Below are 19,422 nucleotides of genomic sequence, written 5' to 3'. Positions count from 1 at the left end.
AAGAAATGTTTAACCAGGATTTGGAAGAAACAAAAAAGAGTCAATCAATAATGAATAATGCAATAACTGAGTTCAAAACACTCTGGAGGGAACCAAGAGTAGAATAATTGAGGCAGAAGATAGGATAAGTGAGGTTGAAGATAGAATGGTGGAAATAAATGAAGCAGAGAGGAAAAAAGAAAAAAAAGAATTAAAAGAAATGAGGACAACCTCAGAGACATCTGGGGCAATGTTAAATGCCCCAACATTTGAATCATAGGAGTCCCAGAAGAAGACAACAAAGTTTAAGGCCATGAGAAAATACTTGATGAGATAGTAGTGGAAAACTTCCCTCAAATGGGGAAGGAAATAGCCACCCAAGTCCAAGAAACCCAGAGTCCCAAACAGGATAAACCCAAGGTGAAACACCCCAAGACACATATTAATCAAATTAAAAACAAAGAACAAATATTAAAAGCAGCAAGGGAAAAACAGCAAATAACACACTAGGGGATTCCCATAAGGATAATAGCTGATCTTTCTATAGAAATTCTTCAGGCCAGAAGGGAATGGCAGGACATACTTAAAGTGATGAAAGAGAAAAACCTACAACCCAGATTATTGTACCCAGCAAGGATCTCATTCAGATATGAAGGAGAAATCAAAAGCTTTACAGACAAGCAAAAGCTGAGAGAATTCAGCATTACCTAACCAACTCTTTAGCAAATGCTAAAAGATCTTCTCTAGACAGGAAACACAGGAAAGGTGTATAACTCGAACCCAAAACAACAAAGTAAATGGCAATAGGTTCATACTTATCAATAATTACCTTAAATGTAAATATGTTGAATGCCCCAACCAAAAGACAAAGACTGGCTGAATGGATACAGAAAAAAGACACCTATATATGCTGTCTACAAGACATATATAGGTGTCATGTCTACAAGACACCTCAAAACAAGGGACATATACAGACTGAAAGTGATGGGCTGGAGAAAGATATTTCACTCAAATGGAGACCAAAAGAAAGCAGGAGTGGTAATACTCATATCAGATAAAATAGACTTTGAAATAAAGGACGTGAAAACAGACAAAAAAATGACACTATATAATGATCAAAGGATCAATCCAAGAAGAAGATATAACAATTATAAATATATATGTACCCAATTAGGAGCATCACAATATGTAAGTCAAATGCTAACAAGTATGAAAAGGGAAATTAACAGTAACACAATAGTAGTATGACACTTTAATACATCACTTACACCTATGGATAGAGCAAGTAAACAGAAAATCAGCAAGGAGACACAACCGTTAAATGATATAATGGACTAGTTTGACCTAATTGGTATCTATAGGACATTTCACCCCCAAACAATGAATTTCACCTTTATCTCAAATGCACACGGAACCTTCTCCAGGATAGATCATATCCTGGGTCATAAATTGAACCTTGGTAAATTAAAAAAAAAATCGAAATCATTTCAATCCTCCTCTCTGATTACAATGCAGTAAGATTAGATGTCACTACAGGAAAAAAAAAAAAAAAAACTACTAAAAATACAAAGATATGGAGGCTAAATAACATGCTTCTCAATAACCAACAAATCACACACACACAAAAAAAATAAAATAAAAAAAGATCAAAATATGCATAGAAATGAATGAAAATGAAAACACAAAACCCCCAAACCTATGGGATTGAGTAAAAGCAGTGCTAAGAAATCTGCCTCTTGAGAAACCTATATGCAGGTCAGGAAGCAACAGTTAGAACTGGACATGGAACAACAGACTGGTTCCAAATAGGAAAATGAGTAGGTCTAGGCTGTATATTGTCACCCTGCTTATTTAACTTATATGCAGAGTACATCATGAGAAACGCTGGGCTGGAAGAAGCACAAGCTGGAATCAAGATTGCTGGGAGAAATATCAATAACCTCAGATATGCAGATGACACCACCCTTATGGCAGAAAGTGAAGAGGAACTAAAAAGCCTCTTGATGAAAGTGAAAGTGGAGAGTGAAAAATTTGGCTTAAAGCTCAACATTCAGAAAACAAAGATCATGGCATCTGGTCCCATCACTTTATGGAAAATAGATGGGGAAACAGTGGAAACAGTGTCAGACTTTATTTTTTGGGGTTCCAAAATCACTGCGATGGTTATTGCAGCCATTAAATTAAAAGACGCCTACTCCTTGGAAGGAAAGTTATTACCAACCTAGACAGCATATTCAAAAGCAGAGACATTACTTTGCCAACAAAGGTCCGTCTAGTCAAGGCTATGGTTTTTCCAGTGGTTATGTATGGATCTGAGAGTTGGACTGTGAAGAAAGCTGAGCACTGAAAAATTGATGCTTTTGAACTGTGGTGTTGGAGAAGACTCTTGTGAGTCCCTTAGACTGCAAGGAGATCCAACCAGTCCATTCTAAAGGAGATCAGCCCTGGGATTTCTTTGGAAGGAATGATGCTAAAGCTGACACTCCAGTACTTTGGCCACCTCGTGCGAAAAGTTGACTCATTGGAAAAGACTCTGATGCTGGGCGGGATTGGGGGCAGGAGGAGAAGGGGAAGACAGGATATGAGATGGTTGGGTGGCATCACCGATTCGATGGACGTGAGTTTGAGTGAACTCCAGGAGTTGGTGATGGACAGGGAGTCCTGGCATGCTGCAGTTCTTGGGGTGGCAAAGATTCGGAGACAACTGAGAGACTGAACTGAACTGAACTGAAGGGAAAGGTTCATAGCAATACAAGCTTACCTCAAGAAACAAGAGAAAAGGAAATAAATAACCTAACTCTACACCAAAAACAACTAGAAAAGGAAGAAATGAAGAACTCCAGGGTTAGTAGACAGAAAGAAATCATAAAAATTAGGGCAGAAAAAAATGAAAAAGAAACAACGGCGATGATAGCAAAATTCAACAAAGCAAAAAGCTGGTTCTTTGAGAAGATAAATAGACAGCTCATCAAGAGTTAGCCAGACTCATCAAGAATAAAGGAAGAACAATCAAATCAACAAAATTAGAATTGATAATGGATAAATCACAACAGACAACACAGAAATACAAAGGATCATAAGAGACTACTATCAGCAACTATATGCCAATTAAATGGACAGCTTGGAAGGAATGGAAAAATTCTTAGAAAAGTATAACTTTCCAAAACTGAACCTGGAAAATAGAAAGTCTTAACAGATCCATCACAAGCATGGAAGTTGAAACTGTAGTCAGAAATCTTCCAACAAACAAAAGCCCAGGACCAGATGGCTTCACAGCTGAATTCTACAAAAAATTTAGAGAAGAATCTATCCTACTCAAACTCTTCCAGAAATTTGCAGAGGAAGGTAAACTTCCAAGCTCATTCTATGAGACCACCATCACCCTAATACCAAAACAAAACAAAGACACCACAGAAAAAGAAAACTACAGGTCAATATCGCTGATGAGTATAGATGAAAAAATCCTTAACAAAATTCTAGCAAACAGAATCCAACAGCATATTAAAAGGATCATACATCATGACCAAGTGGGCTTTATCCGAGGGATGCAAGGATTCTTCATCATTTGCAAATCAATCAATGTGATACACCACATCAACAAATTGAAAGATAAAACCATATGATTGTCTCTATAGATGCAGAGAAAGATTTTGACAAATTTCAACATCTATTTATGATAAAAACCTTCCAGAAAGCAGGCACAGAGGGAACATAGCTCAACATAATGAGAGACATATATGATAAACCCTCAGCAAACATCCTCAGTGGTGAAAAATTGAAAGCATTTTCCCTAAAGTCAGGAACAAGATAAGGGTGCCCACTCTTACCACTACTATCCAACATAGTTTTGGAAGTTTTATCCACAGCAATCAGATAATAAAAAAAAATAAAAAGAATCCAGATTGGAAAAGAAGAAGTAAAACTCTCACTATTTGCAGATGACGTGATCCTCTACAAAGAAAACCCTAAGACATCACCAGAAAACTGTTAGAGCTAATCAATGAATATAATAAAGTTGCAGGATATAAAATTAATACACAGGGACCCCTTGCATTCCTATACACTAACAATGAGTAAACAGAAAGAGAAATTAAGGAAAAAATCCAATTCACCATTGGAACACAAAGAATAAAACTCCTAGGATTAAAACAACCTAAAGAAGAAAAGATCATGGCATCTGGTCACATAACGTCATGGGAAATAGATGGGGAAACAGTAGAAACAGTGTCAGATTTTATTTTTTTGGGCTCCAAAATCACTGCAGATGGTGACTGCAGCCATGAAATTAAAAGACGCTTACTCCTTGGAAGGAAAGCTATGACCAACCTAGACAGCATATTCAAAAGCAGAGATGATATTACTTTGCCAACAAAGGTCCATCTAGTCAAGTCTATGGTTTTTCCATTGGTCATGTATGGATGTGAGAGTTGGACTGCGAAGAAAGCTGAGCACCAAAGAATTGATGCTTTTGAATTGTGGTGTTGGATAAGACTCTTGAGACAGCAAGGAGATCCAACCAGTTCATCCTAAAGGAGATCATCCTAGGTGTTCACTGGAAGGACTGATGCTGAGACTGAATCTCCAATACTTTGGCCACCTCATGCAAAGAGTTGACTCATTGGAAAAGACTCTGATGCTGGGAGGGGTTGGGGGCAGGAGGAGAAGGGGACTACAGAGGATGAGATGACTGGATGGCATCACCAACTCGATGCACATGAGTTTGGGTGAACTCTGGGAGTTGGTGATGGACAGGGAGGCCTGGCATGCTGCGATTCATGAGGTCTCAAAGAGTTGGACACAACTGAGTGACTGAACTGAAATGAAAAAAAGAAAAAGAAAAAGAAAGACCTGTACATAGAAAACTATAAATCTCTGATGGAAGATATCAAAGATGACACAAAGAGATGGAGAAATATGCTTTGTTCATGGATCAGAAGGATCAATATAGTGAAAATGAGTACACTACCCAAAGCAATCTATAGATTCAATATAATCGCTATCAAGCCACCAAAGGTATTTTTCAGAGAACTAGAACAAATAATTTCACAATTTGCATGGAAATACAAAAAAATCTGAATAACCAAAGCAATCTTGAGAAAGAATAGAACTGGAGGAATCAACCTGCTTGACTTCAGACTACACTACAAAGCTACAATTATCAAGGCAGTATGGTACTGGCACAAAGACAGAAATATAGATCAATCGAACAAAATAGAAAGTCCAGAGATAAATCCATGCACCTATGGACACCTTATCTTTGACAAAGGAAACAAGCATATACAATGGAGAAAAGACAATCTCTTTTAACAAGTCGTGCTGAGAAAACTGGGCAGCCACTTGTAAAACAGTGAAACTAGAACACTTTCGAACACCATACACAAAAATAAACTCAAAATGGATTATAGATCTAAACGTAAGACCAGAAACTATAAAACTCCTAGAGGAAAACATAGGCAAAACACTCTCTGACATAAATCACAGGAGGATCCTCTATGTCCCACCTCCCAGAGTAATGGAAATAAAGGCAAAAATAAACAAATGGGACCTAACTAAACGTAAAAGCTTTTGCACAACAAAGGAAACTATAAGCAAGGTGAAAAGACAGCCTTCAGAATGGGAGAAAATAATAGCAAACAAAGCAAGTGACAAAGAATTCATCTCAAAAATATACAAGCAGTACATGCAGCTCAGTTCCAGAAAAACAAACAACCCAATCAAAAAATGGGCCAAGAAACCTAACAGACATTTCTCCAAAGAAGACATACAGATGGCTAACAAATATATGAAAAGATGCTCAACATCACTCATTATCAGAGAAATGCAAATCAAACCCACAATGAGGTGCCATCTCATGCTGGTCAGAATGGCTGGAGGGTGCAGAGAAAAAGAAGCCTGCTTACACTGTTGGTGGGAATGCAAACTAGTACAGCCACTATGGAGAACAGTGTGGAGATTCCTTAAAAACCTGGAAATAGAACTGCCATACGACCCAGAAATCCCACTGGTGGGCACACACACCAAGGAAACCAGAATTGAAAAAGACACATGTACCCCCAATGTTCATCACAGCACTGTTTATAATAGCCAGGACATGGAAGCAACCTAGATATCCATTGGCAGATGAATGGAAAAGAAATCTGTGGTATGTATGCACAACGGAATATTACTCAGCCATTAAAAATAATGCATTTAAATAAGTTCTAATGAGGTGGATGAAACTGAAGCCTATTATACCGAGTGAATTAAGTCAGAAAGAAAAACACCAATACAGTATACTAACACATATATATGGAATTTAGAAAGATGGTAATGATGATTCTATATGCGAGACAGCAAAAGAGATACATATATAAAAACAAACTTTTGGACTTTGTGGGAGAAGGAAAGGGTGGGATGATTTGAGGGAATAACATTGAAACATGTATATTATCACATGGGAATCAGAGTACCAGTCCAGGTTTGATGCATGAGACAGGGTGCTAAGGGCTGGTGCACTAGGATAACCCTGAGGGATGGGACGGGGAGGGAGGTGGGAAGGGGGTTCAGGATGGTGAACAGATGTACACCCATGGCTGATTCATGTCAATGCATTGCAAAAATCACTGCAGTGTTGTAAAGTAGTGAGCATCAAATTAAAATAAATAAATTAATTTAAAATTTAAAAAATTATTATAAAAATAATATTACAAATAAAATTATGTATAAAAGCAAGTACATATAGTTACAGGTCAATATATACGAACCCCATGGTAACCTCAAAGCAAAAACTTACAATAGATACACAAAAATCTAGAAAGGAACACAAGGATACCACTAAAACATCATCAAACTACAAGAAGAAGACAGGAGTAGAGAAGAACTATAGAAATAAACAGAAAACAAGTAACAACATGGCAATAAGTACATACCTACATTTAATCACTTTAAATGTCAATGGATTAATACTCTAAATCAAAAGATACTACATAAACAAAACATTAAATTCCCCAGGAAAAAAAAAAAAAACTAGAACTAATAAATATATTCAGTCATGTTACAGGATACAAAAATTAATATAAAAAATCTGTGGAATTTCTATACACTAACAATGACCTTTCAGAAAGTGAAATTAAGGAAACAATCTCACTAACCATCTCATCAAAAATAACAAAATAGTTAGGGATAAAGCTACCTAGATCTACCAAATAAAGCTACCAAGTATGACCTAGATCAAATCCCTTATAACTATACAGTGGAAGTGAGAAATAGATTTAAGGGGACCAGATTTGATAGACAGAGTGCCTGAAGAACTAAGGCTGGAGGCTTTTGACATTGTACAGGAGACAGGGATCAAGACCATCCCCAAGAAAAAGAAATGCAAAAAGGCAAAATGGCTGCCTGAGGAGGCCTTACAAACAGCTGTGAAAAGAAGAGAAGCAAAAAACAAAGGAGAAAAGGAAATATATACCCATTTGATTGCAGAGTTCCAAAGAATAGCAAGGAGAGTTAAGAAAGCCTTCTTCAGTGATCAATGCAAAGAAATAGAGGAAAATAATACAATGGGAAACACTAGAGATCTCTTCAAGAAAATTAGAGATACCAAGGAAACATTTTATGTAAAGATGGGCTCAAAAAAGGACAGAAATGGTAGGGACCTAACAGAAGCAGAAGATATTAAGAAGAGGTGGCAGGAATACACAAAAGAACTGTACAAGATAGTTCTTCACGACCCAGATAATCATGATGCTGTGATCACTCACACTCATCTAGAGCCAGACATCCTGGAATGGGAAGTCAAGTGGGCCGTAGGAAGCATCACTATGAACAAAGCTAGTGGAGCTAGTGGAATTCCAGTTGAGCTATTTCAAATCTAAAAGATGATGCTGTGAAAGTGCTGCATTCAATATGTCAGCAAATTTGAAAAATTCAGCAGTGACCACATGACTGAAAAAGGTCTTTTTTCATTCCAATCCCAAACAAAAGTCAATGCCAAAGAATGCTCAAACTACCACACAATTGCACTCATCTCACATGCTAGTAAAGTAATGCTCAAAATTCTCCAAGCCAGGCTTCAGCAATATGTGAGCTGTGAACTTCTAGATGTTCAAGCTGGTTTTAGGAAAGGCAGAGGAACCAGAGATCAAATTGCCAACATCCGCTGGATCATCAAAAAAAGCAAGAGAGTTCCAGAAAAACATCTATTTCTGCTTTATTGACTATGCCAAAGCCTTTGACTGTGTGGATCACAAGAAACTGTGGAAAATTCTGAAAGAGATAGGAATACCAGACCACCTGACCTGCCTCTTGAGAAACCTCTATGCAGGTCAGGAAGCAACAGTTAGAACTGGACATGGAAAAACAGACTGCTTCCAAATAGGAAAAGGAGTATGTCAAGGCTGTATATTGTCACACTGCTTATTGAACTTATATGCAGAGTACATCATGAGAAACGCTGGGCTGGAGGAAGCACAAACTAGAACCAAGATTGCCGGGAGAAATATCAATAACCTCAGATATGCAGATGACACCACCCTTATGGCAGAAAGTGAAGAAGAACTAAAGAGCCTCTTGATGAAAGTGAAAGTGGAGAGTGAAAAAGTTGGCTTAAAGCTCAACATTCAGAAAACGAAGATCACGGCATCCAGTCCCATCATTTCATGGGAAATAGATGGGGAAACAGTGTAAACAGGGTCAGAATTTATTTTTCTGGGCTCCTAAATCACTGCAGATGGGGACTGCAGCCATGAAATTAAAAGATACTTACTCCTTGTAAGGAAAGTTATGACCAACCTAGATAACATATTCAAAAGCAGAGACATTACTTTGCCAACAAAGGTTCATCTAGTCAAGGCTATGGTTTTTCCAGTGGTCATGTATGAATGTGAGAGTTGGACTAGGAAGAAAGCTGAGTGCTGACGAATTGATGCTTTTGAGCTGTGGTGTTGGAGAAGACTCTTGAGAGTCCCTTGGACTGCAAAGAGATTCAACCAATCTGTCCTAAAGGAGATCAGTCCTGGGTGTTCATTGGAAGAATTGATGTTGAAGTTGAAACTCCAATACTTTGGCCACCTGATGCGAAGAGATTACTCATTTGAAAAGACCCTGATGCTGGGAAAGATTGAGGGCAGGACGAGAAGGGAATGACAGAGGATGAGATGGTTGGATAGCATCACCAACTCAATGGACAGGGGTGTGGGTGGACTCCCGGGGTTGGTGATAGACAGGGAGGCCTGGCGTGCTGCGGATTATGGGGTCACAAAGATTTGGACACTACTGAGCGACTGAACTGAAAGCTACCTAAGAAGGTAAATGCCATGTGCTCAGAAAACTATAAGATGATGAAAGAAATTGAGGAAAACACAAACAGATTGAAAGATACACCCTGTTTTTGAATTCAGTTCAGTTCAGTTCAGTCACTCAGTCGTGTCCGAATCTTTGTGACCCCATGATCCGCAGCACGCCAGGCCTCCCTGTCCATCCCCAACTCCCGGAGTTCACTCAGACTCACGTCCATCGAGTCGGTGATGCCATCCAACCATCTCATCCTCTGTCATCCCCTTCTCCTCCTGCCCTCAATCTTTCTCAGCATCAGGGTCTTTTCCAATGAGTCAGCTCTTCACATCAGGTCACCAAAGAGTTGGAGCTTCAGCTTCAACATCAGTCTTTCCAATTAACACCCAAGACTGATTTCCTTTAGGATGGATTGGTTGTATCTCCTTGCAGTCCAAGGGACTCTCAAGAGTTTTCTCCAACACAACACTTCAAAAGCATCAATTCTTTGGCACTTAGGTTTATTCATAGTCCAACTCTGAAATCCATACATCACCATTGGAAAAACCATTGCCTTGACTAGACGGACTTTTGTTGGCAAAGTATTGTCTCTGCTTTTTAATATGCTGCTTAGGTTGCTCATAACTTTCTTTCCAACGAGTAAGTGTCTTTTAATTTCATGGCTGCAATCACCATCTACAGTGATTTTGGAGCCCAGAAAAATAAAGTCAGCCACTGTTTCCACTGTTTCCCATCTATTTGCCATGAAGTGATGGGACCAGATGACATGATCTTCGTTTTCTGAATGCTGAGCTTTAAGCCAACTTTTTTCACGCTCTTCTTTCACTTTCATCAAGAGGCTCTTTAGTTCTTCTTCACTTTCTGCCATAAGGGTGGTGTCATCTGCATATCTGAGGTTATTGATATTTCTCCCAGCAATCTTAGTTCCAGCTTATGCTTCCTCCAGCCCAGCATTTCTCATGATGTACTCTGCATATAAGTTCAATAAGCAGGGTGACAATATACAGCCTTGATGTATTCCTTTTCCTATTTGGAACCAGTCTATTGTTCCATGTCCAGTTCTAACTGTTGCTTCCTGACGTGCATATATATAGGTTTCTCAAGAGGCAGGTCAGGTGGTCTGGTATTCCTATCTCTTTCATAATTTTCCACAGTTTCTTGTGATCCACACAGTCAAAGGCTTTGACATAGTCAATAAAGCAGAAATATATGTTTTCCTGGAACTCTCTTTGCTTTTTTGATGATCCAGCGGATGTTGGCAATTTGATCTCTGGTTCCTCTGCCTTTCCTAAAACCAGCTTGAACATCTAGAAGTTCACAGTTCATGTATTGCTGAAGCCTGGCTTGGAGAATTTTGAGCATTACTTTACTAGCATGTGAGATGAGTGCAATTGTGTGGTAGTTTGAGCATTCTTTGGCATTGACTTTTGTTTGGGATTGGAATGAAAAAAAGACCTTTTCCAGTCATGTGGTCACTGCTGAATTTTTCAAATTTGCTGACATATTGAATGCAGCACTTTCACAGCATCATCTTTTAGATTTGAAATAGCTCAACTGGAATTCCACTAGCTCCACTAGCTTTGTTCATAGTGATGCTTCCTACGGCCCACTTGACTTCCCATTCCAGGATGTCTGGCTCTAGATGAGTGTGAGTGATCACAGCATCATAATTATCTGTGTTGTGAAGATTTTTCTTGTACAGTTCTTCTGTGTATTCTTGCCACCTCTTCTTAATATCTTCTGCTTCTGTTAGGTCCCTACCATTTCTGTCCTTTTTTGAGTCCATCTTTTCATGAAATGTTCCCTTGGTATCTCTAATTTTCTTGAAGAGATCTCTAGTCTTTCTCATTCTGTTGTTTTCCTCCATTTCTTTGCATTGATCACTGAGGAAGGCTTTCTTATGTCTCCTTGCTCTTCTTCAGAACTCTGCATTCAGATGAGTATATCTTTCCTTTTCTCCTTTGCTTTTCACTTTCCTTCTTTTCACAGCTATTTGTAAGGCCTCCTCAGGCAGCCATTTTGCTTTTTTGCATTTCTTTTTCTTGGGGATGGTCTTGATTCCTGTCTCCTGTACAGTGTCACAAACCTCTTTCCATAGTTCCTCAGGCACTCTATCAGATCTAGTCCCTTAAATCTATTTCTCACTAAGAATTAATATTGTTAAAGTGACTGTAATACCTAATGTAATCTACAGTTTCAATGCAGTTCCTAACAATACACCAAAGGAATTTTTCACAGAAAAAAACAATTTTAAATTTTGTATGAACAAAAAATACCTCAAATAGCCAAAGAACTTGAGAATGAACAAAGCTGAGTAGTCATGTGCTCTGGCTTCAGAATATGCTACAAAACTGCAGTAATCAAAAGAGTATGTTACTGGTTCCAAAACAGGCACATGGCTTAATGAGACAGAATAAAGAGCCCAGAAAAAAATCCCCATACCTTATGGTCAATTAATCTGCAATAAAGGAGGCAGGGATATGCAATGGAGAAAAGACAGTCTCTTCAATAAGTGATGCTGGGAAAACTGGACAGATATATGTAAGAAAATGAAATTAAAGCATTCTCTAGCACCATAAACAATCAGAGCATCTTATACTATCAGGTTTTTCATTTGATTATCCCATTGTCTTTGAGGGCTGGACCTTGTTTTATGTGTCCCTATTTTTTTCCCAGAGCACATAGCACAGTACTGGATGTTTCCACATCTTTGGGGATGGGGGCAAGTGTTTTGAGCCATACATGGAATATTTAGCAGGAATTGCTTAGCAGGCTATCTGAAAGTACATTTTAATATACAGTTCTGTATAATCTTCATAAAAGCTGTATTTTACAGATGAGAAAACTAGAGTTCAGCAAGGTTAAATGACTTGGGAACACTTGTTATAGATAATATGTACAAAGTGAGATCTTACATTTTCTGACTTCAAATAAATAAAATGAAACTAATATTTTTAATCTATTCTGTGCCAAGTACTTTGTATATTCTGATTTAGCCTGCAGATGAGCATAGATTGAGTTCAGAGATTGAATAACTACCCAAGGCCACACAAGTTATAAATGGCTGTATTAAAATCTGACTCCAATGCTCCTACAATATAGTATGTGGCCATTAGTGTCATTAAGAACACGACATAAATTCTAATAGCAGGGAATACATTTACAGAATCCTTTCTTCAAGTATTATATTTTTTATTTTTATTAAAGTACAATTGATTTACAATACTATAGTAGTTTCAGGTGTGCAACATAGCCACTAATAGATAGCATCAGTGACTCAATGAATATAAATTTGAGCCAGTTCCAGGAGATAGTGAAGGACAGGGAAGCCTGCTGTGCTGCAGTCCGTGGGGTTGCAAAGAGTTGGACATGACTTAGTGACTGAACATCAGCAAAGATTTTTTTTATATAAAATATTGACTATATTTTTCTGTGATGTAAAATATATCCTTGTGTGTTATTTATTTTATACATAGCACTGAAGTGAAGTGAAGTTGTTCAGTCGTGTCTGACTCTTCGCGACCCCGTGGACTACAGCCCACCAGGCTCCTCCGTCCATGGGATTCTCCAGGCAAGAATACTGGAGTGGGTTGCCATTTCCTTCTCCAGGGGATTTTCCCGACCCAGGGATCAAACCCAGGTCTCCTGCATTGAAGGCAGACGCTTTAACCTCTGAGCCACCAGGGAAGCCCACCATACATAAAAGGAGGAACTAAAAGTCTTCCTTGACTTTCTGTTGCTGTAGTCATGCATTACATGCTTTCTGGGTTTCTTGACAACTGAAACAAAAAGAAAACTTGTGTTCTAGCTGATTTGCATCATCTGGTAAAAGGAAATAAACCAGCACCCCAATGTTCATCGCAGCACTGTTTATAATAGCCAGGACATGGAAGCAACCTAGATGTCCCTCAGCAGATGAATGGATAAGAAAGCTGTGGTACATATACACAATGGAGTATTACTCAGCCATTAAAAAGAATACATTTGAATCAGTTCTAATGAGGTGGATGAAACTGGAGCCTATTATACAGAGTGAAGTAAGCCAGAAAGAAAAACACCAATACAGTATACTAACGCATATATATGTAATTTAGAAAGATGGTAACAATAACCCTGTGTACGAGACAGCAAAAGAGACACTGATGTATAGAACAGTCTTATGGACTCTGTGGGAGAGGGAGAGGGTGGGAAGATTTGGGAGAATGGCATTGAAACATGTAAAATATCATGTATGAAACGAGTTGCCAGTCCAGGTTCGATGCATGATACTGGATGCTTGGGGCTGGTGCACTGGGATGACCCAGAGGGATGGTATGGGGAGGGAGGAGGGAGGAGGGTTCAGGATGGAGAACACATGTATACCTGTGGCGGATTCATTTAGATATTTGGCAATACTAATACAACATTTTAAAGTTTAAAAATAAAATAAAATTAAAAAAATAAAAAAATAAAACAAATCTGTCATAAGAGCCTTCATCTAAGTTACCTCTCAATATCTTAACCCTATTTGGCCTATCCTCCATCTTTCTTCCCAGTAGTAACCACTAGTGTGTTCTTTATATACTTTAGTCTGTTTCCATTTTGTTATATTCCATTTTATTTTTTAGATTCCACATATAAGTGATAGCATACAGTATTTGCCTTTCTCTGTCTGACTTTTTCACTAAGCATAATACACTCTAGATTCACCCATACTGTTGCAAATAGTCAATTTTCATTCTTTTTTATGGCTAAGTAATCAGCTTATGGACATTAAGTTTGCTTCCATATCTTGGCTATTGTAAATAATGCTACTGTGAGCATTGGGCTGCGTATATATATATATTTTCCAAATCAGTGTTTTTTTTCCCTTCAGATATATACACAGGAATGAAATAGTTGGATCATATAATAGTTCTATTTTTACTCTCTTGAAAAATATCCTTGCTCTTTTTATAATGGCTATACCACTTTACATTCCCATCAACAGTACCGTAAGGCTTTCTTTTCTCCACATCTTCACCAATACACTTGTTATTTTTTTTGGTCTATTTGACAATAGCCATTCTGACATGTGTGAGGTGATGTCTCACCATAGTTTTGATTTGCCTTTCCCTGATTATTAGCAATGTTGAGCATCCTTTCATGTGCCTATTGGCCATCTGTATGTCTTCTTTGGAAATATATCTATTCAAGATTTATGCTCATTTTTAAATTGAATTGTTTGGCTTTTTTTTTTAATATTGAATTGTATGCACTGTTTATGCATTTTGGACATTAATCCTAACAGTCATATCACTAGCAAATATTTTCCTCTATTCAGTATGTTTTCTTTTCATTTTGTCAAAGGTTTCCTTTGTTATGCTACAGCTTTTAGGTTTAATTTCGTGCCATTTGTTTACTTTAACTTTTATTTCCTTTGCTTTAGGAGACAGGTTTAAAAGCATATTGCTATGATTTATGTCAAAAAGTGTTCTGCCTATATTTTCCTTTAGAAATTTTATGGCTTATGGTCTTACATTTAGGTATTTAATTAATTTTTTCTTAATTTTTGTATGTGGTATCAGGGAACCCATAGCTCAGTTGGTAAAGAATCCACCTGCAATGCAGGAGACCCCGGTTTGATTCCTGGGTCAGGAAGATCCCCTGGGGAAGGGATAGGCTACCCACTTCAGTATTCTTGTGCTTCCCTTCTGGTTCAGCTGGTAAAGAATCTGCCTCTAATGCGGGGGGCCTGAGTTCAATTCCTGGGTTGAGAAGATCCCCTGAAGAAGGGAAAGGCTACCCACTCCAGGGGTCGCCAAGAGTCAGATGCGACTGAACGACTTTCACTCACTGGCTCAGGAGATAAAGAATCTGCCTGCAATGCAGGGGACATAGGAGATGCAGGTTCATTCCCTGTTTCAAGAAGATCCCTGGGTTAAGAATACTCTCCAGTATTGAGAACACTTCAGTATTTTTGCCTGAAAAATCAAGATATTGGCAAAGCTGTGTTCTTTCTGACAGCTGCAGAGAAGAATACTTCCCTAACTTCTTCAGTTTATGGAGGTTGCTCACATTCCTTGGCTCACGGTCTCTTTCTTACATCTCTCCAACTTCTTATTTCTGTCATCAAATCACCTACTATTCATTCTGAGCCTGTTGCCTCCCTCCCTCTTATAAGGACCCTTGAGGTTACATTGAGCCCACCATAAAATACAGGATAATTTTCCCCATCTCAAGGTCATTAGCTTAATCATATTTGCAAAGTTGCTTTTTATCATGTAAGAAAATATATTCTCAGATTCTAAGGATTAGGATGTGGACTTCATTAGGGGAGTATTATTCAGTCTACCATGTTACTTCAGCTCAGAGACAATCATTTGGGATGAGAAAAGTCATAATGGTACTTGAGGTTGTAATACAACTTGAAGGGTATAGAAATAAGGAGGTGATCACTCATAGACTGGAAAATGACATAAACCCATGTAGTGGGGGTAGGAATCATCACAATTTACATGGAGTTTGTTAAAGAGATTAATATAAATGCAGTACGCATGAGAGATGTAAACAAGTGGGAGAAAGGAAAGATCAAATCACAAAGTCAAGCAAAGGGATCCAAATTGGAGGTAAGCTTGGAAATTTTGAATTACTGAAAGCTCCCAAGTAAGCCCCCAAGTGACATTATAAAAGCACTATTTTCAGGATGATTTGTTTAGCCAAGTAGAGGTGGGAGAGGGGACCTCAAGAGGAACAAATGCTGATTGGTTACATCTCCTCTGAAGTATCACCGATGTCTAAGGTGCTTTCAGAACACCTGAAAACAAGCTGGCAACGATTTCAAAGGCAATATAAAAGGCCAGTCAGGATCATTTTAGCATCTTTCCATCAAGAGGAGCACAAATCACAGACAACTAAGGGCCTCCCATATTGTAAAGGAAGCCAATTTCTATGAGGTCAAGGCAGTTTTAAAGAAAGAGAAAGAAAATATACCAGTCTTACCTCATTGCCACATTACTTCCATCTATGACAACTGGCCTCAAATTGTCACTGTTGTCTATTTCATCTTCAAGAGACAGCTCAGGGCTTGTGATCTCTCTGGAGCTGGGCCCTCGAGGCCCTAACAGATTCAAGTTGACTTGCCCTTCCAAATCACCTTTGTTCCCAAGTCTGACAAGCTCTGCCAATACATCATTAATAAGCGATTCTGGACCCAGCTTGTTCAGCACTGATTGAATCTGTTCCTCTGCATAACCCAACTTTAAAGCAAAATCCATCTTGGTTTGGTATTCTTTTTCCAAGTCAAGCTTCCCATCATGTAGAATGCTGCTCTGGGAGAAGCTTGGATGATCTAGGCAGGGTGATCTACATAGCTGACGGTGTGGCTTAGAAAGGATATCCTTTTTATTCAATTGAACATCTCCCAGTTGGCATCTATTGTCATTGTTGCTCTTTTTAAGGCTCATTTGTTCAGGATCACTCTCACAGCCCAGCCACTCTTCAGAATCAGCATTGCTCTGCTCTGTATTCTCTTGCTTAGACTGCTGCTTCTCTTCCTTGGAGGCACTCTTCTTCATTTTTGGTGTTTCCACTGCAGCGGTGGCTGTCATCCCGTTCAATGGGCAATCTAAGGTCTAATCAGCTTTTTTTTCTTTTTAACTTGCTTGGAATTCATGTACATTGGCATTCCTTTGCATAAAATGTGGTGGCAGTGGTAGCACAATAGTTTGCCTGTTTGGTTTGTTATGTTTAGATGTTACCAGTTCCTACAAATAAACACACATATCATAATCATGTTTAGTAAACTTATGGAAAATTATTTTAGAATATGGTGCTTTCTTCCTAAGAAACTACAGGCTGTCTGATATATTTTTCTGCTTAAAATGATTGGACTCAAAATAATATCAAATATCTTTTCAGATCACAACAGTATGAGACTATAAAATCAACTATAAGGAAAACAACTAAAAGAAAAAAAAAAAAAAACATGTGGAGTCTAAACAGCATACTACTAAACAACCAATGGGTCATTGAAGAAATCAAAGATAAAATTAAAAAATATATATATCTTGGGATAAAAATGTTAACACAATGACACAGAAATCTATAGGGCTGCAGGAAAGTAGTTCTAAGAGGGAAGTTTATAGTGATTCAAGCCTACCTCAGGAAACAAGAAAAATATCAGACAAACAAATCTAAGTTAAAGGAACTAGAAAAAGAAAAACAAACAAAACCCACAATTAGTAGAAGGAAATAAATAATAAAGATTAAAGCAGAAATAAGTGAAATATAGACTAAAAAGCAGAAATAAGTGAAATATAGACTAAAAAGCAATAGAAAAGATTAATGAAAGTTAAGAGCTGGTTCTTTGAAAAGATATACAAAATTGAAAAACCGTTAGCCAGAACTAATCAAACAGAAAGTTTCCCCAGTGGCTCAGATAGTAAAGAATCTGCCCACAATGTGGAAGATCCAGGTTCAATCCCTGGGTCAGGAAGGTCCCCTGGAAAAGGGACTGGCTACCCACTCCAGTATTCTTGCCTAGAGAATCACATGGACAGAGGAGCCTGGTGGGCTAGAGTACATGGGGTCTCAAAGAGTTGGACACAACTGAGTGAGTAACAGACACATCAAAAAGAGAGAAGGCCTAGATAAATAAAATCATAAATGAAAAGAAAAATTTACAACTGAAAACACATAAATACAAAGAATAACAAGAAAATTACTATAAATAAATATATGCTCCAAAAATGGACAACCTAAAAGAAATGGATAAATTCTTAGAAATACAGTCTCCCAAGACTTATCAGGAAGAAATAGATAAAAATACAAACAAACCAATTGCCAGGAATGAAATTAAATCTGTAATTTAAAACTTTTCAACAAACAAAAGTCTAACACCAGATGGCTTCACAGATAAATTCTACCAAACATTTAAAAAAGAGCTACTGCCTCTCCTCAGACTATTTCAAAAATTGAAGAGGAGAAAATGCTTTCAATGCTGCTTTCAAGCCAGTATTATCCTGATTAAAAAAAAAAAATAGACAAAGATAATCTAAAAAAGAAAATTGCATTCAAACATCACTGATAAACATAAATGCAAAAACACTTAACAAATTATTACCAAACTAAATTCAACAGTAAGTTAGAAGGTTCACATACCATGATTCAAAAGTATTTTTCAAAGGGATGCAAAGATCTTTCAATATCCGCAAATCATTGTGATTCACCACATTAACAAATTGAATAAAATCATATGGTCACTTCAATTGATTCAGAAAAAGCTTTTGACAAAATTTAGCGTCTGTTTCAGAGAAGGCAATGGCACCCCACTCCAGTACTCTTGCCTGGAAAATCCCATGGACGGCAAAGCCTGTTAGGCTGCAGTCCACGGGGCCGCTAAGAGTCGGACACAGGTGAGCAACTTCACTTTCAGTTTTCACTTTCATGCATTGGAGAAGCAAATGGCAACCCACTCCAGTGTTTTTGCCTGGAGAATCCTAGGGACGGGGGAGCCTGGTTGGCTTCCGTCTATGGGTTCACACAGAGCCAGACATGACTGAAACGGCTTAGCAGCAGCAGCAGCGTCTGTTTACAATAAAACCTCTCCAGAAAGTGGGAATAGAAGTAACATACCTAAACATAATAAAGGCCTTATATGCCCCTACAACCAACAATATACTCAATTGTGAAATTCAGAAAACACTTCCTCTAAGATCAGGAACAAGATAAGATTGCTCACTCTCAGTCTCAGAGTATTGAAAGTTCTAATCACAACAATTATACAAGAAAAAGAAATGAAAGTAATCAAAATTAGAAAGAAAGAAGTCAAACTTCTTGCAGATGACATGATGCTATATACAGAAACCCTAAAGTCTCCACCAAAAAAAAAAAAAAAAAACAAAACTATTATATCTGATAAATGAATCCATTAACGTTACAGGATACAAAATTAGTATGCAGAAATCTGTAGTTTTTATATACAATAAAAACCGTCTATCAGAAAGAAAAATTTTAAATCCCACTTATAATTGCATCAAACAGAATCAAATACCTAGGAATAAATTTAACTGGGGTGGTGAAAAGCCTGTACTCTGAACAGGATAAGACATTGACAAAAGAAATTGAAGAATACACAAACAAATAGAAGATATACCTTGTTCATGGATTAGAAGAATTAATATTGTTAAGACATCCGTATTACACAAAGTGATC

The 19,422-nt window shown here is 37.8% G+C and overlaps 1 protein-coding gene across 1 annotated transcript in view; it reads right to left on the bottom strand.

Moving 5' to 3' along the window:
• Positions 1–19,422, bottom strand: part of ZC3H12B (zinc finger CCCH-type containing 12B) — a 668,231-nt gene that overhangs the window by 35,895 nt on the left and 612,914 nt on the right. The window contains exon 3 of the mRNA XM_025277361.2: positions 16,210–16,973. Within this exon, the coding sequence (XP_025133146.1) occupies positions 16,210–16,817 (608 nt within the window). The 5' untranslated portion in view covers positions 16,818–16,973. The remainder of the gene's footprint in view (positions 1–16,209; positions 16,974–19,422) is intronic.

The sequence above is a fragment of the Bubalus bubalis genome, chromosome X, assembly GCF_019923935.1.
Source record: "Bubalus bubalis isolate 160015118507 breed Murrah chromosome X, NDDB_SH_1, whole genome shotgun sequence".
Lineage (NCBI taxonomy): Eukaryota > Metazoa > Chordata > Mammalia > Artiodactyla > Bovidae > Bubalus > Bubalus bubalis.
This window is presented reverse-complemented; position numbering and strand designations above follow the sequence as displayed.